General features: G+C 40.9%; 2 protein-coding genes across 4 annotated transcripts; one reads left to right on the plus strand and one right to left on the minus strand.

The window, feature by feature from the left end:
• Positions 1-1,668: 1,668 nt before the first annotated feature.
• On the minus strand, positions 1,669-8,418 carry LOC310801480 (equilibrative nucleoside transporter 2-like). Of its 3 annotated transcripts, none has more exons than XM_083665527.1 (13): positions 8,345-8,418; positions 5,971-6,020; positions 5,622-5,703; positions 5,180-5,319; positions 4,786-4,925; positions 4,485-4,619; positions 4,252-4,349; positions 4,000-4,075; positions 3,578-3,750; positions 3,290-3,398; positions 2,964-3,049; positions 2,590-2,786; positions 1,669-2,206 (listed from the first exon to the last, which is right to left on the minus strand). In XM_083665527.1, the coding sequence occupies exons 2-13, from the start codon at positions 6,000-6,002 to the stop codon at positions 2,095-2,097; spliced, it is 1,380 nt and encodes a 459-aa protein (XP_083521653.1). In that variant the 5' UTR covers positions 6,003-6,020; positions 8,345-8,418; the 3' UTR covers positions 1,669-2,094. The 3 variants fall into 3 exon arrangements, with proteins under 3 accessions (XP_083521653.1, XP_083521654.1, XP_083521652.1); XM_083665528.1 differs by lacking the exon at positions 8,345-8,418 and adding an exon at positions 7,798-7,866; XM_083665526.1 differs by lacking the exon at positions 8,345-8,418 and having other exon boundaries at positions 5,971-6,128.
• Positions 7,526-22,238, plus strand: LOC310801479 (complement factor B-like). The gene is made up of 18 exons (XM_083665525.1): positions 7,526-7,543; positions 14,735-14,956; positions 15,061-15,246; positions 15,737-15,913; positions 16,169-16,255; positions 16,366-16,505; positions 17,441-17,576; positions 17,757-17,882; positions 17,987-18,082; positions 18,425-18,565; positions 19,243-19,349; positions 19,590-19,722; positions 19,968-20,121; positions 20,700-20,779; positions 20,948-21,060; positions 21,286-21,415; positions 21,589-21,638; positions 21,940-22,238. Exons 2-18 carry the CDS (start codon positions 14,785-14,787, stop codon positions 22,114-22,116), a joined length of 2,205 nt encoding a protein of 734 aa, XP_083521651.1. The 5' UTR covers positions 7,526-7,543; positions 14,735-14,784; the 3' UTR covers positions 22,117-22,238.
• The last annotated feature ends 224 nt before the right edge of the window (positions 22,239-22,462 follow it).

A 22,462-nucleotide genomic window follows, 5' to 3' on the forward strand; every position in this document is an offset into this window, starting at 1 on the left:
AGCGGCAACAACAGAACTGCAGGTATTACTTTACGACCATAGGGGTCATAGGTAAACTGAACAATACTCTGGTAAAGTGTTGTCAGATAGCATCTACAGTATTTACTCTTGTTTGTCTTGTTATAACATCTAGAGGATGATAAATGTTAACAACCTAACCCTAACCTAACCATACAGAAATAGAATGAATAGAAAGGACATGCCCGTTCAAATCAACATTCCATGGTGTGTACAGTATATCGGCCGCCATCTTTTCTGGGGGATCGTTGTCCATTCTACACGTTCTATATCTATGAACCTAACCCTTTGATTCAGGAAGGAAATGAGGGTGCGGAGTGCTGAGTATCAAGCTGAGTTGGCAGACATTACGGAGAGAGTCAACAGCAGGCCACTTCTGCTTCAGCGTCACTGGCAGGTATGAGCACCACACCTTTACTACCTGTATTAACCTTCAGTCAATGTCTTTTTATCAGTGTGGAAAATGCGACAATACACCCATTATGTCATGTAATGTATGAATTGAATTACCATGCAATTATGCCATTGTTTAATGGTTTCTGAGCTCAGTAAGCGCTATACATTTAAGTTGGGTGCCTTCTACTGTATATGGTTACTGTATGAGCTCATGCAACCACTTCTACCAGAGATGATAACCCAAAAGGTACAGTACTCAGACCGTTAGACTGTCTGTCCTGGTTCAGGCCCAGGCGAGGAGGGAGGTGGAGCAGCGTTTCTCCCTGATCCTGGAGCAGGCTGGGCTGGACGAGGCTCTTCTGTGGAGCAAGACTCTGCTCAAGGAACAGGGGCGGCAGTTAGGAGTAGAGGACACCTGGGACACTGGTACTGATCTGGATGAAGAACTAGGGGGCACATCTGAGGGGACAAAGCCTGCTATGGGAGAAGCCCTGCTACAGACAACATGAGTCACTGTCACTGTAATAAATGAGACTCAATTTGGCGACATTACCATTGTACAGTGTGTGTGTGTGTGTGTGTGTGTGTGTGTGTGCGTGTGTGGATTTGTGTGTGCGTGTGTGTGTGTGTGTGTGTGTGTGCGTGTGTGTGTGTGTGTGTGTGTGTGCGTGTGTGGATTTGTATGTGTGTGTGCATGTGTGTGTGTGTGTGTGTGTGTGTGTGTGTGTAAAACTTAAAACAACCAGAAGAGGGACTGAGTGGCTCTTGCCGGTTTACTGACAGACCAAAACAACGGGGTTGACATGCTTAGTGGAGGAGAAGAGTGAAAGAGATAGAATATGTAATATAAATCTATATATTTTCACATGAATGCAGGCAGGAGTGAGTGTTCCTGTGACGTTTTGGTCCTGGTCCATACTGTACTGCGACTCGTACTTATAATACAAGCTTACAGTATATTGAAAGTCATTGCACATCTGTGAATGACCTGTGTGTGTGCGGATGGATTTGTGTGTGTGTGCATGTGTGTGTGCATGCATGCACATGTGTGTGTGTGTACAGTACTTAGCACCATGATAAACTGGGACGCTAAATCTCGAGATGTTTGAAATCCTCATTTAAAACAATAAGCTACAGTTTAATTGTTTTTTTACTTTATTATCAAAACCAAAAACAATTGCTGTAACATTTTCTAAAACACCTACAATGACCAAATTCATCCATATAAACCCCTACCCCCACCCCCACCCTCAAACAAGATAGTCAATAAAATAGTGCAAAAATATAGTATAAAATAATGTCATAAAAATGGTATTAAATAATGTCATAAAAATACAATGGAGGAATTATTACCACTTACTTAGGCTAAAGCTGCTAGCTTGCATTTCATTTAATAAATACTAAGATCTACAGTCATGAGCCTAAGGAAATTATATCCATTCAATTTATCTTAATATAACTCAAAATAAGGCACTTACAGGCAATGTACATAGAATACATTCACTTTTGGGGAAAGGCGTTCAAGCAACTTTTATCATTGTAACTGTGCCTTAATGCCTCAAAATCAATTTGATAAAATCAATCCATAAATATGTGTGCATCTATTTGACTTCAGTAACTTCAGACTTTGGTCCCTTGAAGTGGTGATTGGAGGATGTTCCTGGGGAGGGTACAGTAGTTCTACAACAGCTTTTCCAGGAGGAAGGAGAAGGCAGCCCCCAGAGAGAGGCCCAGGGCTAGGAAGAAGGTCATCAGAGCCCCCGCTGTCTCACAGTCTTTAGACCTCACTAACCTGGGAAAGAGAACAGTCACGGTCAGAGGAGGGCAGGAGAGGAGAAGAGAGACTGCAGCGCAACAAAATGCAAAGTACCTCGACTGATATTCAAATGAATGTGTTATGCAGAACACATTTGAAAATGCAAAGTACCTCGACTGATATTACAATGTATTACTCAGAACTCATCTGAATAGATTCTGTGAGATAAAAAAAACAAAAAAAACATGACTAAACTGCAGTCTGAGCCAGGCCCTAACAGCAGTAACGTGAAGGCCCTATGTGACTCAGTGTGGTGGATGTGGGATAGGGCCCCATTCTATTATCAATTAGCTGTACAGAGTGACTTATTACTACTTGTGTGCAGGGGATGTAGAGAGGCCTTGAACAGCGGGACTCACTGGGGTGCGTAGGACATGCAGAGGCAGATACAGTATCCGTTGGACAGGGCGAATAATGTCATGATGGCAACAAAGGCAGAGTCATGGGAGAAGAGGACTGGCAGGTGGGAGCGTTCAATGTTACACAGCATGATGAGGGGGATGAATATCACACGGGACACCACGATGGCAGGGAACCAATGGCTTTCCTTTGGAGGCTGTGGGATGAGAGGCAGCAAGACAAACAGGTGTTTTACTAGACACCTAAAAAAAAACATTATGAGAGAGGCTCTTTTGGGAGTTGCTTTTTAAAGGGTGGTCATAATTGTTTGTAACGCTGAACATTACAAGTTGCTACTCAAAGGAAGGACAGAGAGTAGAAGTGTCAGTCTCACCCATTGAACGAGAGACGTGGCACTCCGGCCAATCAGGTCCATGACGTTGAAGACGATGAAGACGCAGACACAGAGAAAGTATCGCTCTGAGAGAGACAGAGATCAAAGGTCATGGAGAGGTTCTGTCTGTGTTAGCTGTGTCTACCGGTTGGATTCATTATTCATTTCATTTCAGAGACACAACTTGTCTATCAAGTTATTTGCTTTAAGATGTCATTTAAGCAGAACTGGAGCCCTCCAATCCCAAGACCATCCCCCACAATGTACACTATAGCCCTTGTAATATACCCATGAATGTTTGCAGTTAGCATTAAGTTGTGACTCACCCCAGTCTGTGTTTCCTTTAAACACTGTCTTCACCTTGACTGTGACCACAGGGAAAACTGATAGTGTGACCATGAGCACAAATGTCACACAAAGGGCCATCACCCAAATCTGTACATGTGTGACAAACAAAAATGTGTTAAGGTAAACAGTAACAGTAATGTAAGTTATAAATACATTAAGGCAATTAATTTTATATCATTTTATATATATAACTTTATCTTGTATTCAGAAAAAAACAGCTTAGCACTAATGAAAACAGTGGATTGTGTACATCTGAGTCAAGTCACCTTTTTAAAGACTGCCACTACAGATAACCGGGTCTGGGTGTCAGTGTGTTCCTTGACGAATAGGCCATTTTCTTTTCTAGTGGCCACAGGGTCACTATTAGCCATCACTATGCCACCTTTCACAAGGCTATGGTTGTAGCCAATAAGGTCACCATTGCACAAAGTCCCTTTTTCTTTCAGAGGAAAAAACAATACATTCAGTTAGACACTGCCCTGATTAGATCATGATAAAAAAGTGCACAATTCAGTCAAGCACTTCGGAGGTGTTGAATAAAATGCTTGTAAACGTATTATTATTATTGTACTGAGTATTGTGGAAAATATCTTTGACACAAATGATTGTGATACTGAGATAAAATGACAGCTCCAACTGTAGGTGTATGTGGTTAGTGGTAGAACAGGACAACATTCTGTAAACCCACCTGCACTTATCATGAGCTCATTTGTGATCTCCAGGTTATCGTGCTGCGTTTTCTCAAAGTAAAACTGGGCAAACTCCTAGAACGCAACACATAATCTTATGAGCGACGTTGCTTTGCGATAACCAAAGCACTGCTACAGTTGTCAACAAAAAAAAAAAAAACTTTCTTGTTGATTGCCAGTGACTCTAATATCTAAAGATATGGTCATAGGAGGAGAGTGTTCCTCCTAACATCCTACTGACAGACACTCACCAGGTGAGGCAGTAGGAAGTAGCAAATCAGAGTGAGCAGCGATGCCACACAGGGTGTGATGAAGTACCCAAGGGCAGCAGTGTCCTTGTCTGCATTACCTATGAGAGAGAGAGAGAGAGGTAATAGAATTAAAGATAACTTTACAGCAGAACCATGTCAAGGCAGGTGATGCTGAGAAGATGTCAAGCATAATGTCTGTTGGTAAGTTGTAGGTTAGCCAGGTCAGTACTCACTGGAGATAGAGAGCAGCATAGCCAGGGCAGAGAAGATCCCTGCCAGTCCTTGACCACTCATGAACAACGTGCTGTATTTCTGGGGGAGCAGCCCTACCATACCAAACAGACTGCCCTGCAGGACCGCTCCAAAGGCTAAAGGGAGAAACAGTTTGAATCAAAGAAGCACATTTTCAACAGACAGTCAAAATAATTGATTGATTCTATGATAAATTGCATAATGTTGTCTCCCAAGCAGATTGTGTGTGTGTGCGTGTGCGTGTGTGTGCATGAAGATGAAGGAAATCAGATGGGAACTCACTGTTGATGAACCAAATGGTTGCCATGGTAACAGAGAAGAAGCTGTCAGCCTCCATTGGGACCTTTACCACAATGGCTGTGAGCGTGAAGAGGAAGAAGATGGAGGCGAGACTGACAGCAATTCGTACCTTCTCTCTGATACTGCACATCAACACAGGAAAATAGGGTTAGACCAGTATACAGAACCTCTAATTGTTTATTGTATTGTGGGCAATACAATAAACAGATCACTCACAGATACCGTCAGCAGAGCAGGCTGATGGTGGTCACAAAATGTATAATTTACCATCAATATCTGTGCCTTGATAGGTATATAGCACACAACCGTTTGTCAGAATATTTCTGTTACATCTAAATTTGATTTGGTTTACTGTATTCTCACAAACCAGGCTTACTGTTGATAGAGGATAGAGTTGAGCAAGGTGAAGAGTAGCAGGGGCAGCTGGGATAGAAGGGTCATCCAGCTGTTGAAGCTGTAGTCTTTGGCAACTGTGCCACTACTTGGTGTGGTCATGTTGAGGCGGTCTTTGAAATACTTAAGAGAAAAGCAATGTGACAATAAAAGTTAGCTACACATCGCTCCATCTCTTTACATCAACATACAGCAAATGTACATTTATCTTAAATTTAAATTTGCCTGAATGAATAGTGTTCAACAAGGTCAATTGGTCAGCTAAATTGTTAATTGTCACTTTGGGCCATCTCCAAACTCCACTTTTGAGAATCCCCCTGATCTTAACTGAATGAATGAATGAAGGTTCGTTCATGTTTAAGCTGTCTTACCAAATTGAGAATAAAAACTAGAGTCTGTGATACTTGAGGAAAGAGTACTGGTACCTCAGTGGCCGTAATGAAGAAATTCCAAGGCAACAGAGTTCCTAGTCCCAGGATGAAGATGATGAAGGCCACAGCACAGCCTCTGTTGGGGGAGAGATGAGGTCACATCCCACATACTGTAACAACCTCTTGGAAGTGACCGGAGTTCCAGAACACTGAGATACAGAGCAAAACCAGTAGACCACAGACTCTCATGGACCACTTACTGTTGTAGAACCTCCACTGCCGTTAGGGTGTTTCAGTTAGTTAATAACAGCTTGTGAATGAGTAGATGAAAAGATATGCAAGAGCTTCACTACTCATTCATTGGCCTCAGGTAAAAAAACAAACCAAATATGAGCAAACTCACCGGTCCACAGGGGCAGTTTTCCTGGTCGTCATCCTGATGCTCTTGAGCCTCTGTGTGCACACAAATGTGGACAGAGAAGACTCCATGAAGTCAACATGTCACTCTTTTAAATAAAGTCTTAGCCATACCTAAATAAAGTCTGGCTTGTGTTCAACCCTATTGTTTGATATCTAACCCATCCAATAAATAAGCATTCTCAGTACTCACATGCTTGTCTGCCTGCTACTGCTACTATATTATACATTTCAATCGAAAAAATTTCAATTTTAATACACTCCGGTCGTAAACACTAAACTAGGGTCTGGTCCTTTTTACACTGTAAATAAATGATATAGGGAAGACTGCAAATCTCCATCTGTATGCTGATGACACAATTATTGATTCTAGCGCATCTAATACTGAGAAGGCTTTTCAGGATTTACAGTTGGCTTTTGATGCTGTTCAGAGACAACTTTTTGAACTGAAACTTGTGCTTAATGGGAGGAAAACTCAATTCATGGTTTACACTTCTCTGAAAGCAGACAGATGGAGTCATTTGCAAATGTTACCTCTACAAGGCTAGCAAATGGATATGGTCCTTTCCTATAAGTACCTTGGGATTTTGTTAGATGAAAAGCTACATTTTAAACAGCACATCGATCGTTTTTCAACGTCAGTTTGAAAGGATCTTGTTCAAATAACTTTTTTTGTTTTTGTTTTTTATCTCTGTTGGATGATGGTGATAGTGTTTATATGCAGGCCTCAGCAAGTACCCTTACAGCTCTTGACACAGTGTATCATGGTGCTTTAAGATGTATAACCAATGCTAGACCACTCACTCATCACTGTGAACTGTATGCCATGGTGCAATGGACCTCTCCCTCCACCAGGAGGTTAAAGCACTGGTACACCATTGTGTACTGTACAAAACATTGTTACGGCAACTCCCTTTATATCTCTGTTCCGTATTGACCAGATCAGGTACTCATGTAGTCTTCGCTCCCAGTCACTGCTGTCATTATCTGTTCTTAAGGCTAAAACTGAGACAGGGAAAATATTTTCATCCTGGAACAAGCTTCAAAAGAAAGTCAGAGAAGCTAGTGTCCTTGCCTGTTTTCAAGACTCTGATCAACGAAAATTATTGATAACTGCAGTTGTTTTTAATCCTCAAATGTCTGTATAAGTAGTGTACACGAAAGTGGGACATTATTCATCCTATGACATTTGACATGAAATACGCTTCTGTAACTACCACACACCACCACAGAGGGAAATATCTACCCATCATTTTATAACCTAACTTCTGGTTGGTAGCTGAGTCATTTCCACATCCTATGAATGAACACGATGTTGAAAGGGCGATATTTGGCGCCACGTGGACTTGAACATCCTGTTAAACGGCTATTTCACTAAAGAGAAACTAGGTTTTAAATACCAAACTTTCAGCTAATATATGAGCCTTCGATATACAGAGTACAACACAGGCCAATACAAATCACGGGCAGATGTATTCCACACTGTAAAGTAGACGTAGGCTATTAGGCTTATCTTGCATTTGAAAGTAACAAAACATCAGCCGATACAATCTAGCAACGTGAGTGACTCTTGACTTAAGTCAATTTTTTCCATTACCCTATGAAATTAATTGCAAATGATACAATACAATCAATACCATCAGCACTCGAACAAATAATGACGAGTGATACGTTGTGTCCATAATCAGAAATGTCATCCTTCTGATAGATTGACATTGACACACACAGTACTTGAAGTACTTGTGCTTCTGAAGAAAAATTCTAGTTGATTTATTTATAAACAAGATAACCTTAGCCTACTTTGAGTCCTTACCTTGAGAATATGGCTGTCACTGCCAGTATACCGGGCTCACACCACGTTGATGATAGAGTATGACTCATTCACTCTATATGCGCGGAACACGACAACGTATTTACGACAAAGAGATCATCATAACGGATCATTCACCTGCTCTGAGTAACAACAAATTACTTTAGTTTTAAGTTTTATTTTGCAATTTTCTGCTCTCTTTAATCTGTCATGATTTCAGATAAAGTACACTTCTCGGATAGATGCATCGAGTCTGTTAGAATGTTATAGTCGCAATTGAACTGATAGCGCAGCACTTCAGTGGATCTCTACACACACCCGCAAATAGGGTAGGTGCCAGTGTAATTTTCTGATTAACAAATGTTTTATTTTTTTATTTTTGCCGTACACGAGCCTATTTCTAGGCTACAGGTGTAGGCTAAGCGAATATAAGCACAATGCGCAGGCTTGAGCGGCAGAGCCTGCACTTTAAGATTAGATTAGATTAGATTAAATTAAATTAAATTAAATTAAATTAAATTAAATTAAATCATTTAGATGTAAAACTCACCTCTGAAATAGCCTATATGTACCCAGAATGTGCTTCAGCGTCACACAGCGCGCTCCTATATTCGAATAATGGCGCGCAGAGGGGCTGACCAAAACAGGTTTCCTGAAACTATTGCGCGGAAGTCATTGCCAGTAGGTCAGGTAGACTGTCATTGTTTTGTAGGAATTTGGCTATAACACACTCAGTGATTTTGTCTTAGGTGAAGATCATTTATGTTTCGTGACTCGTCTTTGGCCAATTAGGCAATAGCCTACTGTCGTTAATCTTTGATATAAAAAGAGCATATTAAACTACCATCATATGACATCGCATCAGTGGCATAATGAGGTTTTAATTGTACTGCTGTTGGCATCTCGAACGGCGAATTTCAAATAAGGCTACCAACAGAACACAATTCACCGAATGAAATAGCCAATTATTTCGGGAACACTTAAACTATACCTACAACCCCCCTCTGCTCAGTGAAATTGCACTTGACTGACACTGCGCTCTTGCACTATACACTTTACACTTTACTACACTTTACTTACTACCTACTGCTGCTACCATAATTCTGTCTATTCTGTATATTTTTATTTGACTGTATTACTGTTATTACTGTTATTTACTGTCATTACTTTTAGTGCTTATATTTATGTTTACTTTTTATACGTATTACACTGTATTGTTGATGCTGATTGATGTTGTAGAGCTGCTATACAAATCATCTGTACATCAGTCATCATAAGCAAAAATCTATGCTCGGACCAGGTGCCATTGGCAGTCACAATGCTGGATTTATATATTTTTTTATTTTTTTATTTTTTTATTTATTTTTAATTGTGGTGATGAAGAGGTCTTTAGGAGGGACAGTCAAGATGTAGCCTGAAGAAATGGGTCTTCTGTCTACGGCGGAGGATAGGTAGTGACTCTGCAGTCCTGACAGCAGTGGGGAGCTCGTTCCACCACCTGGGCCCCAAGACAGCTGCATCCTGATAGAGGCGGCGGTGCCAGGCGGAGTGATCGGGCAGGTGTTTAGGGGCTGACCATTGCTTGCAAGTAGGGAGGGGCTGTTCCCTTTACCACCCGGTAGGCGAGCACCAGGGGTCTTGAATCTGATGCGAGCTGCTACCGGGAGCCAGTGAAGGGTGCGGAGGAGGGGTGTGACATGGGAGAATTTGGGGAGATTGAACACCAGACGGGCAGCAGCATTATGGATGAGCTGCAGAGGTCTGATGGTGGAGTGTGATAGAAAAATTAATGTTAGATGATTAGTACCTAATAGATTCTAGGAAAGGTTAAGTTAGAATACTGTACTGATATTTTCACTGAACTGTTGAACTGCTGTAATTTTCCATTATATGCGGAGGCGTGCTGAATGCAAGAGTCATGTGCAAAAGATGGTCTTTGAAGTTCTTACTGTCCGACACCAGTAAGCACTCAAGGTCTCCTTAATTAATATTTTGAGACTGTCCAACCAAAACAATATAGTATCCAACCAGATACGTTAGATCATAACGCCCAGTTGGTGGAACGAGCTTCCCACTGCTGTTATGACTGCAGAGTCACTACCAATCTTCCGCCGTATATTGAAGATCCATCTCTTCAGGCTACATTTTAGGCTACATTTTAACGGTCCCTCCTTCACCCCCACTACCCCCCTGTATAAGTTTCTCTCCTATTAATAAAAAAAATCCTTCTTCTAGCATTGTGACTGCCAATAGCCCCTGGTCCTAGCATTGATTACTTTATCTTATGATGACTGATGGATAGATGATTCACTTACTTAAACAAATAAACTACTGGCGTTAAGGGCCGTGTGGTGCTAGGAGCCATCTGACCTGTTATGCATATCCTGTTGTATCTCTGTATGAGCAGAACTAACTATTAAAGAGGCTGTGGTGGAATTTCAAGTAAAAAAATACTTTGAAATAAAATGCCAGAGACTAGAGCTGATGGTTTATCCAGAGACTTTTATTCACAAGTAATAAAAGTCGTTCACATTTGCAAAGGCAACCACGTTGTTCTTTCAGTCAACCGCTTTATAGTTTCAAATAGGTTACCTGCCTCATATGCAAATCACTTATATCCACCAATATCATTAGTATCCTACATCTCTTCACGGCCTGGTTTCCCCTCCTATTTGTAAAGACAGTTTTCGTGTTACTACATATTGGTGATGAGCTCATTAGATTTATCACTGTTATTCTAGGGTCTGACACGGTTGGCCTCATCTACACCTACCAGTGCTTGTTTATTAGGGTTTCCCTGTCTCCCTCATGCTGTTTTCTCACAGAAAAAGTGTGTCTTGTTTCCATCTTCTGCTCTCAGCTTGTTTGTCCTGTCCATTTGGAATGTTCACAACTGGTTAGATTTATATCTGCTTCTCTTTTCTGTTGACTATATCCTGCTTTCCCATGCCTTGGTCATCTGTTTTCTCTAACCTTTGCTCCCTCCTGTAACCTGTAAAAACATCTCCACTACTCTCCCCTCACAAATCAATCACTGGCCTTCCTGGTCTTAATTCTCTCTCTACCTTTCCTTTGTGGAATTAGGAATCTTTATTTCCTACAGAAATTTACCATAAGGCTTGCCACTGATGTTCGGCGGGTCACTTGGAGCATGCTTACTTAGCGTGGTTTAACTGTGCTCTCTGCTGCAGCATTAAAATAAACCTTATAGAAGTTTGGAGTAATTTGTCAGTACTCTCTTTATTGATAAGTAATAGATTTCCACGACAGGAGGCGGGGAGCCCAGCCAAGTAGTCAAGGCGGGAAATCACAAGTACTTGGACCAAGAGTTGTGCTGCTTCTCTCGTGAGGAATGGATATATCCTTCGGATGTTGTAGAGGAAGAATCTACTTGAGGAGTGAGGAAAATGTGGAGAACAGTTTCCTTGGGTCAGAGGCAGAGGATTGAATTTGGGAATGGTAGTAAGAAGCTTTAGCAGCTGATGCAGAGGAGATGTAGTTGAGGAGGAGAGAAAGATATGGTTTTAGGTCATCAGGGAGGCCGGTTTTACTCTCATTTCCTCTCAGCTGCCCGGAGCCCTATTCTGCAAGCTTGCAGGGTTTCAGACAGCCAAGGAGAAGATTGTGCTGGCCTCGTGGTCAGTGGACAGAGAGAGTCAAAGGTTGAGGACAGGAGGGTGGAGGAGGCTGCATCAGCAGATAGAAGGGAGAAGGTTTCAACAGAGGGTAGGGAGGATAAGACAGAGGAAGAGAGAGAGGTGAAGGAGAGGGTACGCAGGTTGCAACGAGTGGATACAGTGTGGGTAGAGTCTGACTGGGAGGGGGTGGATTTGAGGGGAAGGGAGAAGGATACAAAATGATGATCAGAAACTGGAAGAGTGGTAACAGTAAGGTTGGAGGTATGGGAGGATCTGGTGAAGACGAGGTTGAGCTGATTGCCCCGCCTTATGAGTTGGAGGAAAGTGGGAAAGGGTAAGGTCGAACGAGAATTGAAGGTCAATCTGGCCCTTGTAGTATCATGGCCACCTAATAAGCCCCAGCTTTCAATTGGTTCATTCTCCCCTGCAGGTCGTTGCTGCAAATTAGAATATGTTCACAGTCGATTTACCGGTGAAATAAAAATATATATAAAACTACTATTCCCCTGCTATTTGGTGCACAGCTCCACACTCTAATGTCATGATAGTGTAGCGGTGGTGTTTTGGAATCACAACCTTGTAATGAGTGAGCCTGAGATATTTAAACTGAAGTGAGTTAGTTTAAACTTAACTATCATGTTGACCCAGCTAGTCTCAGTAAGACATTAGGTTGGCGTGCTGAAAACTTGGGTTTGAATCCAGTAATTGCATTGGTGCTGTGACCGGACAGATCTCTGGGAGGAGGTTGTCAAAGGGGATGAGTGTAGCAGGTGAGTCAGCTTGCACAGTATGATTTGGTCCGGTATGAATCATGATAGTATGAAAACTATATACAGTACACTCGGTCCCAGATATATTGTTACGTCACGTCTTGTTCGTTAGTTTGTTTGTCTTTGTTTCATGTTATTCATTTATTGTTCCTTGTTTATTTGTGTGTCTCTTACCTTATCTCTCGTTCCAGTAATTCACTACCTGCCCTTGTGTGTTTCCCGGCTGTGTGATCGTCTACCCCGATCTGATTGGGTTCACCTGTTCATCATCATCATTCCCAGTGTATTTACTCTGTGTGTTTCCCCCGTCTCGTTGCCAGTTCGTCTTTGTGCCTTAGGGTCAAAACCTCCCAGCGATTTTCATAGTGATTCCTTGTCTTCCTGGTTTTTGATCTTTGTTAGTTTGTTTCCGAGTTGTCTCCTACCTTTTCCCTGTTGGATTATCCGCCTCCTGTTTGACTGACTACCCGTGTACCATACCCTGCCTTACCTACCCGTTATCTGCCTCTCTACATATTGTCTACCTGTGTACCAAACTCTTTTTCTGGAATTAAAGGATTATTCTTTTGGATTAAGCTTTTGTCCCGAGTAGTGCGATTCAGTCCTCTGCCTTGATCTACAGTCTTTACACATATATGGTGATGACTGGGTGAGTTACCCTAACAACGTTGCTTGAGCAAAAACCACTGTATACAATGCAATTCATAACCAAATCAATAATGATTGGTTGAAGCTGTTTTGAGTTTTTGGAAAGGGTGAGCCTATCTGTGTGAGTGTTCTATCTTAGTTACACAAAAGCCTTGTCAATTTACTGGACATGGCCTTTTGTTTACCTATAAAGGGGAACTCCTTTAAATTCTCTTTCTTGCCAAATGAACCTTTAGAGTGACCCTGAGCTGATCTGGCATGCTGATCTCATGATGTCTGTGTGGAATACTGATGAAAACATGGTGTTACAGTTAAGGGAGTTCCCTTGCCGGATGTTACACAATTATACCCTCTCATAGCTTGATCATACAAACAAGTTTATTGTACTTGATGTGTTGGTAAAAACTATTGCTTTACATGATACTGCTAGCTGAAATTGTGACCAATACTTTATCAACCTAAAATGTGGTCTGTGTCTTAGATATCTATGCTGATATTTGAGGTTATTTTGAAACATGTAAGGGCACACATCCAAATCTAGTGCAATGCCTAAGCTAGGTTTGTTGCTTATTTGAACAGATGAATAGACCACATAACAGTGAAATAAGATGTTCCAACAATTAGTTATTCACCTGTGGAAATCATGCTGACATAGCCTAATGAGACTGATAGGTCAACAATTCTATTTGTGAGACGCGCTCCAGCGTATTAAACCCATAAATATGAGCAGGCCTATGTCAAATTAGTAGAAATTGTTTTTTGTTTGATGTTTGTCATTGAGTAAGTCATTCAACTCTTTTATTTGACTTGAGGTTAAACAGTGACAGTGTGATCATAGCCATGTCCTTTTCCTGGAAATGCCTGCCCCCTTTGTATAAATGTGCATCCATTAGTAGAATCCTCTCACTTTAGGGTCAGGGTTAGGGTTTAACATCCTGTAAATTCAACATGGGTTTTTTTGTTAGCTCGACATGGTTTGCAGCGCTGGTTTTATGTCCTATCTATATGGGTAAGTTCCTTTATTTGATATAGGCTTTGCAATACAACTTCAGTCTATTGTTACCATTTGTTAATTTTTAATCTTTTACCCACATTTCTTTAAGTAAAAGGATCTTGTATGATACAGCATAGGAGGGGTCATGAGAACATGCTTAAAATAAATGTTCTCATGACCCCATTATGTTTTGGTATTTTTTATATGTGAAACTTTATGTATGACATAACAAATTGTCATGTGTGTAAATAGATCCTCTTTAATACTCTTTCATAATAAGAAGTGGGGCAACCTTGGTTTTAGTTTGATAACATGAATTTTCTTATTTTCCTTCCAGAAAATTTCATATAGCTTTGCGGTGAATTAGAAAATTTCCGACTGACAATTATAAACCATATATTCTGACGAGATTCAATCAGCACTTGCTGCAACAGGAGGGGTATTTGTTAACCCCAGTACCCTGGCCAAATTCCCAACCTTGCCCAACCATATTACAATGACCAATAATCAACCGCATAGATTCAAATTGGCTGATTCTAAACCTCAACACTACCCACGTTGCAGTTAAAGAGAAACTTTAGCGAAAAAATAACTTGTTGAAAACGGTCGAATATAGCATCGGTAGTCGTCATATTTCAATTATAGCCCCTCTCCTTTCAATTCGAATGTAGCATCGGTAGTCGTCATATTTCAATTATAGCCCCTCGCCTCTCCTTTCCCTGACAAATTAGAAGGTTGGGCTTTGGATGGGAGGTAAAACTACACCACCTAGAAACAAATCTCGTGCTCAGTTTTAGACGTTTTTAAAAATGAGAAGGAACATCAAGGCGAAATCAGCCAGTGTAGTCCCTCTAAAACAATGTATAATTATCACCATCCTATCCTCATAGGGGTCGGTGTTCTGGGTGCTCTGACTCTAGTCCCGTGCACCACGGAGCATATGGATATTGAAGGAGGCAATTACACACTGACCAAGGACCTTGTGCCTGGCAGTATGCTGGTCTACCACTGTGCAGAAGGATACTATCCCTATCCCGAAATGATACGCAAATGCCAGAGAAATGGAAACTGGAATCCTCCTCCAAGAAAACGATATCCTGCGAAGTGCAAACGTGAGTTGGGCCTACAATTCGCCCCATGACGATCTAAAAACATAATTTAACACACAAAACAAGTAACATTTTGCATTCCATATCCATCTTCTTTTTTCTTGTAGTGATGGAATGCCCTGACCCCAACGTGTTAGGGAACGGATACGTTCAGCCTCCTCAAGAGACATACTTTGTCAGTAATGTGACCACATATCATTGTTATTCTGGATACGCACTGCGTGGCTCAGCCTCCCGTGTCTGCCAGACGAATGCGAAGTGGAGTGGAAGTACACCTATATGCAGCCGTGATTGTGAGTGACATATGTAACGTTTCGCTATACAACCGGCTAGTATTCGTCTAAAATTGTAAATGTAATTGGGGTAAAACGCTCGCAATTACTTCATCTGCCAGTAGAATATACAACAGACTACACTGCCTTTATCCGTCTCTATCCCTCTTTTCATCTCTAAGGGACACTATACTACTGGGCCACCCTGAGTTGTACTATGCTGGCTCAGATGTTTTCACATTTCCCTCTCCAGCCCTGTTTCTAACTATGATGAATGCGTGACCAGACCAGTGCAGCTCAGCTTGGCTCAGCTCAGTTTGGCTAAGTGTGAATTAGAATTTGTTCTACTGGGCTTTACTTTATGGTAATTTGAGAAGCAAACAATAAGGTTATGCAACTAATATCATTGGGAGAGACTACTACACAATACCTTCTACATAATGTGTGTTTGTCCATTAACTCTCCCTCCATGTACATTTTCCTCTGACTTTCTCCCACCTTTTTCTTACAGCAGGAGATCGCTGTTCTGATCCTGGGGTTCCAGCAGGAGCTATTAGGACAGGGAATCTTTTTGGCATCGATGAAAAAGTCACTTACCGCTGTAATGGCAGATTAAATTTGGTGGGGTCGCAGGAGCGAATTTGTCAAGCCGATGGCCAATGGAGTGGAGCAGAGCCTAATTGTTACTGTAAGGTCCTTCAGACACCCCAAACCCAAACACCGTTCGAAACACCACTACAAAGTGAAGGCTATATCTGCTGTGCAGATACCGAAAGATTGAAATTGACATCATGCAACGAATATCATGGTTTTATAAAAAATAAAAAATAAACATGGATAATGAGAAAGGGGATCTCTCTTGGAAAGGAGATGTTTATCTCAATGAGACTAACCTGGTTATATAATGAATTGCATTAAAGTGTGTTTTCTGTTAATGTTGCAGACAAACACACATACGACACTGTATTGGAGATCACAGAGGCCTTCGGCACTGCTATCAGACAGAGCCTATCGTCTTTAGAATCCACCAGTAAGTCTACATAACCATAGATTATTTTTAATTTCTCCATTGGTTTTAGTTGTATAACAATTGTTCTCCCAGTCGTGTGCAAACTGAGAACTCTAGCTGGTGCTTTTCAGATGACACTCAAGAAGGAAAGAAAATTTTCATTCAAGAGGATGGATTACTCAACATCTACATTGCTATGGACGTCTCTGACAGCATTGAGAGGAAAGAGTTTGACCATGCAAGAAAAGCTGTCAAGCAACTTATCAACAAGGTAAGTCATAGAAACATACAATGTACAGTATGTGGTTGCTGTCTAACTGAAGTAACAGAGAAGGACTCCTTAACTTATTCGGTCCTGGAATTGAAGCAAAGCAGTATATGTGATGGGCGGGGTTGGAACCCAGGTCTAATACATGGAAGACTGAAGCGTCTACCAACAATCAGTCAATCAATCATTGTTGTAAGGCGCTTTATACAAAGACAGTTGTCTCAAAGTGCGTTACAACAACAATAATGCAAACAATATAAATAATAAATACAAACAATATGAACTAACACCAACCCCCAAAAAGAAAGCCAAAGAAAAACCCCAGTGGGGGAACAAATCAGGCCTGGGGAACATCCTAAAGGTCTGAGGGCGACACTTGAGTATACTGTACATCTCAGGCAGGGCTACCTCATCACAAGAGCGTGATTCTAAATCACCTCCATTACATTCAGCCCCCTTTGACCTTACCATCTACGGGAAGAACCATCCAGGTCACGGAACCAATGTGATGAGGAACCTCTGTCTGACACGTGTCTTAGGCCATTAGGCCAAGAGGACATCCTCAAGGTCCAAGGGTGACACATGAGAATACACGTCTGAGGCATGGCTACCTCATGACAAGAGCGTGATTCCAAATCACCTCCACTATATGTAGAAGAATGTTACTTTCACTTTGTATAATGTCATGATCTTTACTTTGGGGTAGGTAGTAATTTGTAAATTACTACTGCTGTTAATAATGTCCATTAATATCACTGCTTTTGCAATGCGACTGTATTGACACTGTCAATGTAAGAAATAGACAAAACAATTTTATACTCAGTTTTCAATTCTTTGGAATGACACACTACTGAGAAACTGACCAGTCACCACTGTGTTTCTGTCACACTCTTTGACACAGATCTAAACTGTATCTTGTTTTACACATCTTTTCACAGATTGCCTCTTTTCCAGTAAACCCCAATTATGAAATACTGTTTTTTTCCTCTGAGATAATCGAGGTTGTCAGCATACTAGACGCTAAGCCTGTCTTGGAAAAGGTCTTGGAACTCTTGGACAAATTTACATATACTGGTGAGCTTATTTAAATTGATAAGAACCAGCCTCATACATTTTTTAGACACACTGACCACATTACTGTAAACCACATTTCTTTAGACTTGGTCACAAACACAAAGTATAGGTACAAGCCTGAGTTTCATTATTCAATACAAATGTACACAATGTTCGATAAAGTCACATTTTGTGTTGTAGACAGAGACGATGTTGGGACAGATATCAACCTTGCATTCAACACCATCCTGGAACGAATGCAAATCCTAAAGCAAAGACATAAAAACTTTGAGGATTTCCGCCACGTCCTTATCTTTTTCACAGATGGTAATTCTAGTTTCTTTGTATTCACGTGTTTCCGTTTGTTGTAAAAATTAGTCTTTGTTCGGCTTTGGACGGTTTAGTAATCCTTTGACTCCTATTTCCTGTAGGTGGTTACAACATGGGTGGTAGCCCTGAGAACACAGTGGCCAGAATCAAGGACGTTGTCTACATGGGTGATGAGAAGAAAAGGGATGAGTATCTTGGTGAGATCAAATTAGTTTTCTGGCTCAGTAAGGCAAGTAGGCCGACACTAAAACTGTCTGTACAATGTGTATTCAAGGCAATTAGACCATTTATTCTAGATGAGATAACAGTGGTCTGAGCACCCAACACTTTGCACTGCAATAACTATCAGGACACTTTAGTACAATACAATAGGCTACAATACACTGATATGTGGCACTGAACAGTCCTAAGATCCAATATATACAGCCCGCTATCACTAATGTTATCAAGTATGTGCAGAGTTTATTTGTACATTTAGAATCCTGAATGAAATGCCTAACGTACAGTCATGTTTAATGGGCAACCGCTCATGTTTTTAGATATCTACTTTTTTGGGGTTGGAAATGACATCTTTGAAGATGACATCAATTCACTTGCGACAAAAAGGAATAATGGAGAAAAGCACTACTTCAAAGTAGAGACTCTTGAAAAATTGGAAAGGACCTTTGATCAAATAATTGGTAAGTCATTTGACTCCATGCCCAATTGGTTCTGTGAGCTTTGTGTCTGAAGTGTCAATGAAGTGAGAGACAGTGGCTGGTGGGGCATCCACCCACGCCTTATCAGCGTCAACTACATTACTGTATGTCCACCACATTGCTTTGGATCACATCCCTGTGCACAAACAGATTGACCCATAGAGGATATTTTCATTGGATATTGACACAAAGCCATTTCTTTCCAAAAAAAAGCCATCGTACTGGAGGGTAGTAGCGTGCAGTTGTACAGTAGTGGAAACGCAATGTGGTATGATTGAATTTAGCCTTTATTGCCCTAAGTCAGTACAATTGGTTGATATTGCATGTGTCTTCATGTTTTTGTGTCTTTGCCCTCTAAGCATGAGTGTGTGTAGAGTGCTGAGCATTTGTAGCGGAGATTGCTCATGATGAGTAACCTTGCCTGAGACCTCAAGATTGGGGTGGCAAGATTAAGTTAAGGCTTTGGCTTTGGCGATTTTGCTGGTTGGAATCCCACTCCGGTCATACTGGTGCCGTGACTTGGATGGGTCTTCCCATGGAGGACGAGGTCAAAAGAGGTTTAACTTTGTAGCGGAGGTGGTCAATGACCATGCTCACATGATGAGTAACCTCGTCTGAGACCTGAAGACATGCTGTTTTAACCTCTCTCATCTATGCAGATGAATCAAAGGTCGTGGGTCACTGTGGGCTCCACAGAAGCTACGATGATGACACCAGATCCACCATAATGGAAAGATTCCCCTGGCTGGTAAAGATTACTCTCACGGTAATTATTTCAACACCCCCTTTTTTTAATAAAACATGAATATGCTTGATTATCTGGTTTTCTTTTATTCACATTTTGATTTGATTTGATCAAACATGTATACTGTGTCAATCAACTCATTACAAAGTCATAACAGACATTTTGGATGTCCAAGCATTGGATATTTCATTTTGTTGCTACTAATTTAACAATATGTACCATATTGATGGTCTATATTGAAGACCTGTCCTGTCTTCTTAGCGTAGTACAGGGGTGTCTCATTGCCTTGGGACTTTGGTCACTGCCAGATTCATCTTGACTGCTGCTCACTGCTTTGAATTTGATGACACACCAAGTAACGTCCAGCTTCAAATCAATGATCAAAAGTCTAAAGGTACCTCTAGATACCGCTCCAAGAATATCCCAACCACACTGAATGTTTTACAACTCAAATTGTTTTTAGACAATCAGTTTTCAGCTAATAAGATAAGATGCAACACTAATAAGATAAGAGAACACCATTATGTTGTGTTAATGTCAAATACCATAACTTATTACGATAAGTACCATAACAAAAATCTGGTAAACTTGTGAGACATTGTAAGCAAACCAATCTTCTTTCATCGTTTTGTGTCACAGGATCAGCAGGCACAAAGATAGAGGATATTATACTACACCCGGATTATAACATCAAGGCCAAACAGAATGAGGGGGTACAAGAGTTCTATGATTTCGATGTAGCTCTTATCAAACTGAAACATGCTGACCAAGTTGACTTCTCTATTAAGGCAAGGTGAGATATGCAGTATGATAAACAGACAGGAATACACATGAATACAATATACAGGTGGGCAACTAGGGGATAATTCCATTGGTTTCAGTGCACCAAGAAAGTTCAAGCAGCAAAATCAAGCACACCTCTAGTATTTAGGTTTGACAACATCATCTAGATATAATTGTCATCTAGAAATCAGATAGAAATTATTAGAATATTTTCAAATGCTCCCTATTACCACCCCATTTACAATTTTACAATACAGTACAACTTTACTCATCCAATTTGGTACAAAGGAAATTTCCCCCCAAAAAAACACATACATTTAAGAGGAGCTCAGGATTAGCCACAGCACTACTTGAGTTTTGGGGTTAAAGGGCGCAATAGCAGGAGATTGTACCTGGGATCTGAGACCTGGCAAGTCTCCAGTTGCCAGTTCAGTTTCCACTTTTTAGTGCCTGGCCCGAAATTTGAACCAGTGACCTTCTGCCTACCAACCTGCCTCTCTAACCTCTAACTACAATTATCTACAGCATTTTTGCCATTTTTGCTGAAGTTAATTCCTACACTTATTCCTGCTTGTCTGTCTTACTCAGACCCATTTGCATCCCTTGCACCAAGGAAACAAATGGAGCACTACATCTGGTGGGCGATGACATCACCTGCAAGCAACAAGGTGAAATTACATTATCATCAAGACATACACAGTCACATGAACACAAAAAGGACTAGTGTTGCTGCGATTAACAGCTAAAAACAATAAAGCATGAGTACCAATTACCAACAGTGAATTAGTTTGCAGATTGAAACTGATGTACACCCTTATGTATTTCTCTCCTTGCAGAAGAGCTCTTGTTGAAAAGTGTTTTTGAAAGAGTCCATTTCTTGACAGACGATCGGGAAGATAGAAATAAACGAATTAAACAGAAAGATGCCTTTGTTAAACTTGGTAGTCAGGTGAGTACGTAACGATGTCTGACTCTTAGACCCTTCCACTTGTACTCAGCTGTTTTACCTTCTTTGTTGTGAGTTAGTTTAAAGCCACTTATTGTGCAGTGACAGGGATTATAAAAGTAAATTAATCCCAGTCTGAATGTAACTCCACCCCACCCTATGCTCCACACCCACACTAATACACACTCTGTCTCACACACTCAATCCCTCTATTTCTGTCTTGTGTAGAGGGACCATTGTATCAAATTTGCTCTTGATGCAGCGGGTGTAACAACAGAAAAGCCAGAGGTTGTTGTGACTGATAATTTCCTGTGTACTGGTGGCAGTGTTCATGAAAGAAATCATGCTGCCTGCAAAGGTATGTTTAGCAGTCAATTATGTGATAGATCCACTTTATGATTAATTCACTTTTAAGCTTTTGAGATTGTAATTGTATGTAATGGTTTTCTCAGGGTATCTATGCTATTGTCAGCCTCTAACTTACAACTTCATTTTGTTTGTGTGTGTGTTGGGGGCGGGGGGTGCACAAAGGTGACTCCGGTGGTGGTGTCTATAAGGTCCATCAGCATCGTGCAATCCAGGTTAGGTCTTGCTTACCATTTTTGCTTATGCTGTATACGTACCGATGCCACTGCTGTACATATCTACCTTTAAGCTACCCTATTACTGGATTTCCTCTGGAGACCCTTTACAAATAGTTTGTCTTAGGATCTACACAGAAAGTTATTTGCTATGTAAATTTCAAGACTATTTTTGTTGTTTTATGTTTAGTATTCCACATTTATCTAGGGATATAAGCCTTTGGCATAGGACTCCTCAACTTTGCTCTATGTAATCTTTAATCTGTATGAGTACTGATGACACCTCATTCATTACTTATAGGTCGGACTTGTCAGTTGGGGCACCAAGGATATGTGCCAAGGTCAGCCTACCCGGATGGTGGATTCTGAAGATCCCGCCCGAGATTTCCACATCAATCTCTTTAAGGTTGTCCCTTTTCTCAAGAAAGTTCTGGGGGATGATACACAAGATTTTACACCGCTTCAGTTTTTGGACTAGATTCAGTGATTAGGATTTGTGGGTTTTAATGACATGTTTCATGATGAAGGCATTGGCCATGCTGTGTACCTGAGAGATTGATGGTTGAATTGAATTCTACTACTGATGTAGTAAGCTATCAAAACTCCTTAAAAAACATGAATAAATGTTCTTTTATCTAAGTTTGTCTGTATTAGTTTGTTTCTGTAAGTCCTTGTGTCACCATGAGGTCAGTGTCTTGCGTGTCTGTGCACAGGTGACATGTGACATCATTCTACATTTAGCCCACAGTGTGCAAAACGTAGGCCTACCCCTTGACACACCACACTTTTGACTGTAAAAACTACTAGCACAGCCCTTTTTGATC

Source organism: Argentina silus, assembly GCF_951799395.1.
Source record: "Argentina silus genome assembly, chromosome: 2".
Lineage (NCBI taxonomy): Eukaryota > Metazoa > Chordata > Actinopteri > Argentiniformes > Argentinidae > Argentina > Argentina silus.

Bases quoted from the DNA above. Each gene is read 5' to 3' on its own strand.
- LOC310801480 (XM_083665526.1), bottom strand. From the start codon at position 6,056: ATGGAGTCTTCTCTGTCCACATTTGTGTGCACACAGAGGCTCAAGAGC. The intron at 4,926-5,179 runs GTAAGCCTGGTT...GTTGATGTGCAG, and splicing joins AACTCTATCCTCTATCAACA to TATCAGAGAGAAGGTACGAA. The intron at 2,207-2,589 runs GTGAGTCCCGCT...TCTCTTTCCCAG, and splicing joins TGCATGTCCTACGCACCCCA to GTTAGTGAGGTCTAAAGACT.
- LOC310801479 (XM_083665525.1), top strand. From the start codon at position 14,785: ATGGATATTGAAGGAGGCAATTACACACTGACCAAGGACCTTGTGCCT. The intron at 18,566-19,242 runs GTAAGTCATTTG...TCATCTATGCAG, and splicing joins GACCTTTGATCAAATAATTG to ATGAATCAAAGGTCGTGGGT. The intron at 20,122-20,699 runs GTGAGATATGCA...TGTCTTACTCAG, and splicing joins GACTTCTCTATTAAGGCAAG to ACCCATTTGCATCCCTTGCA.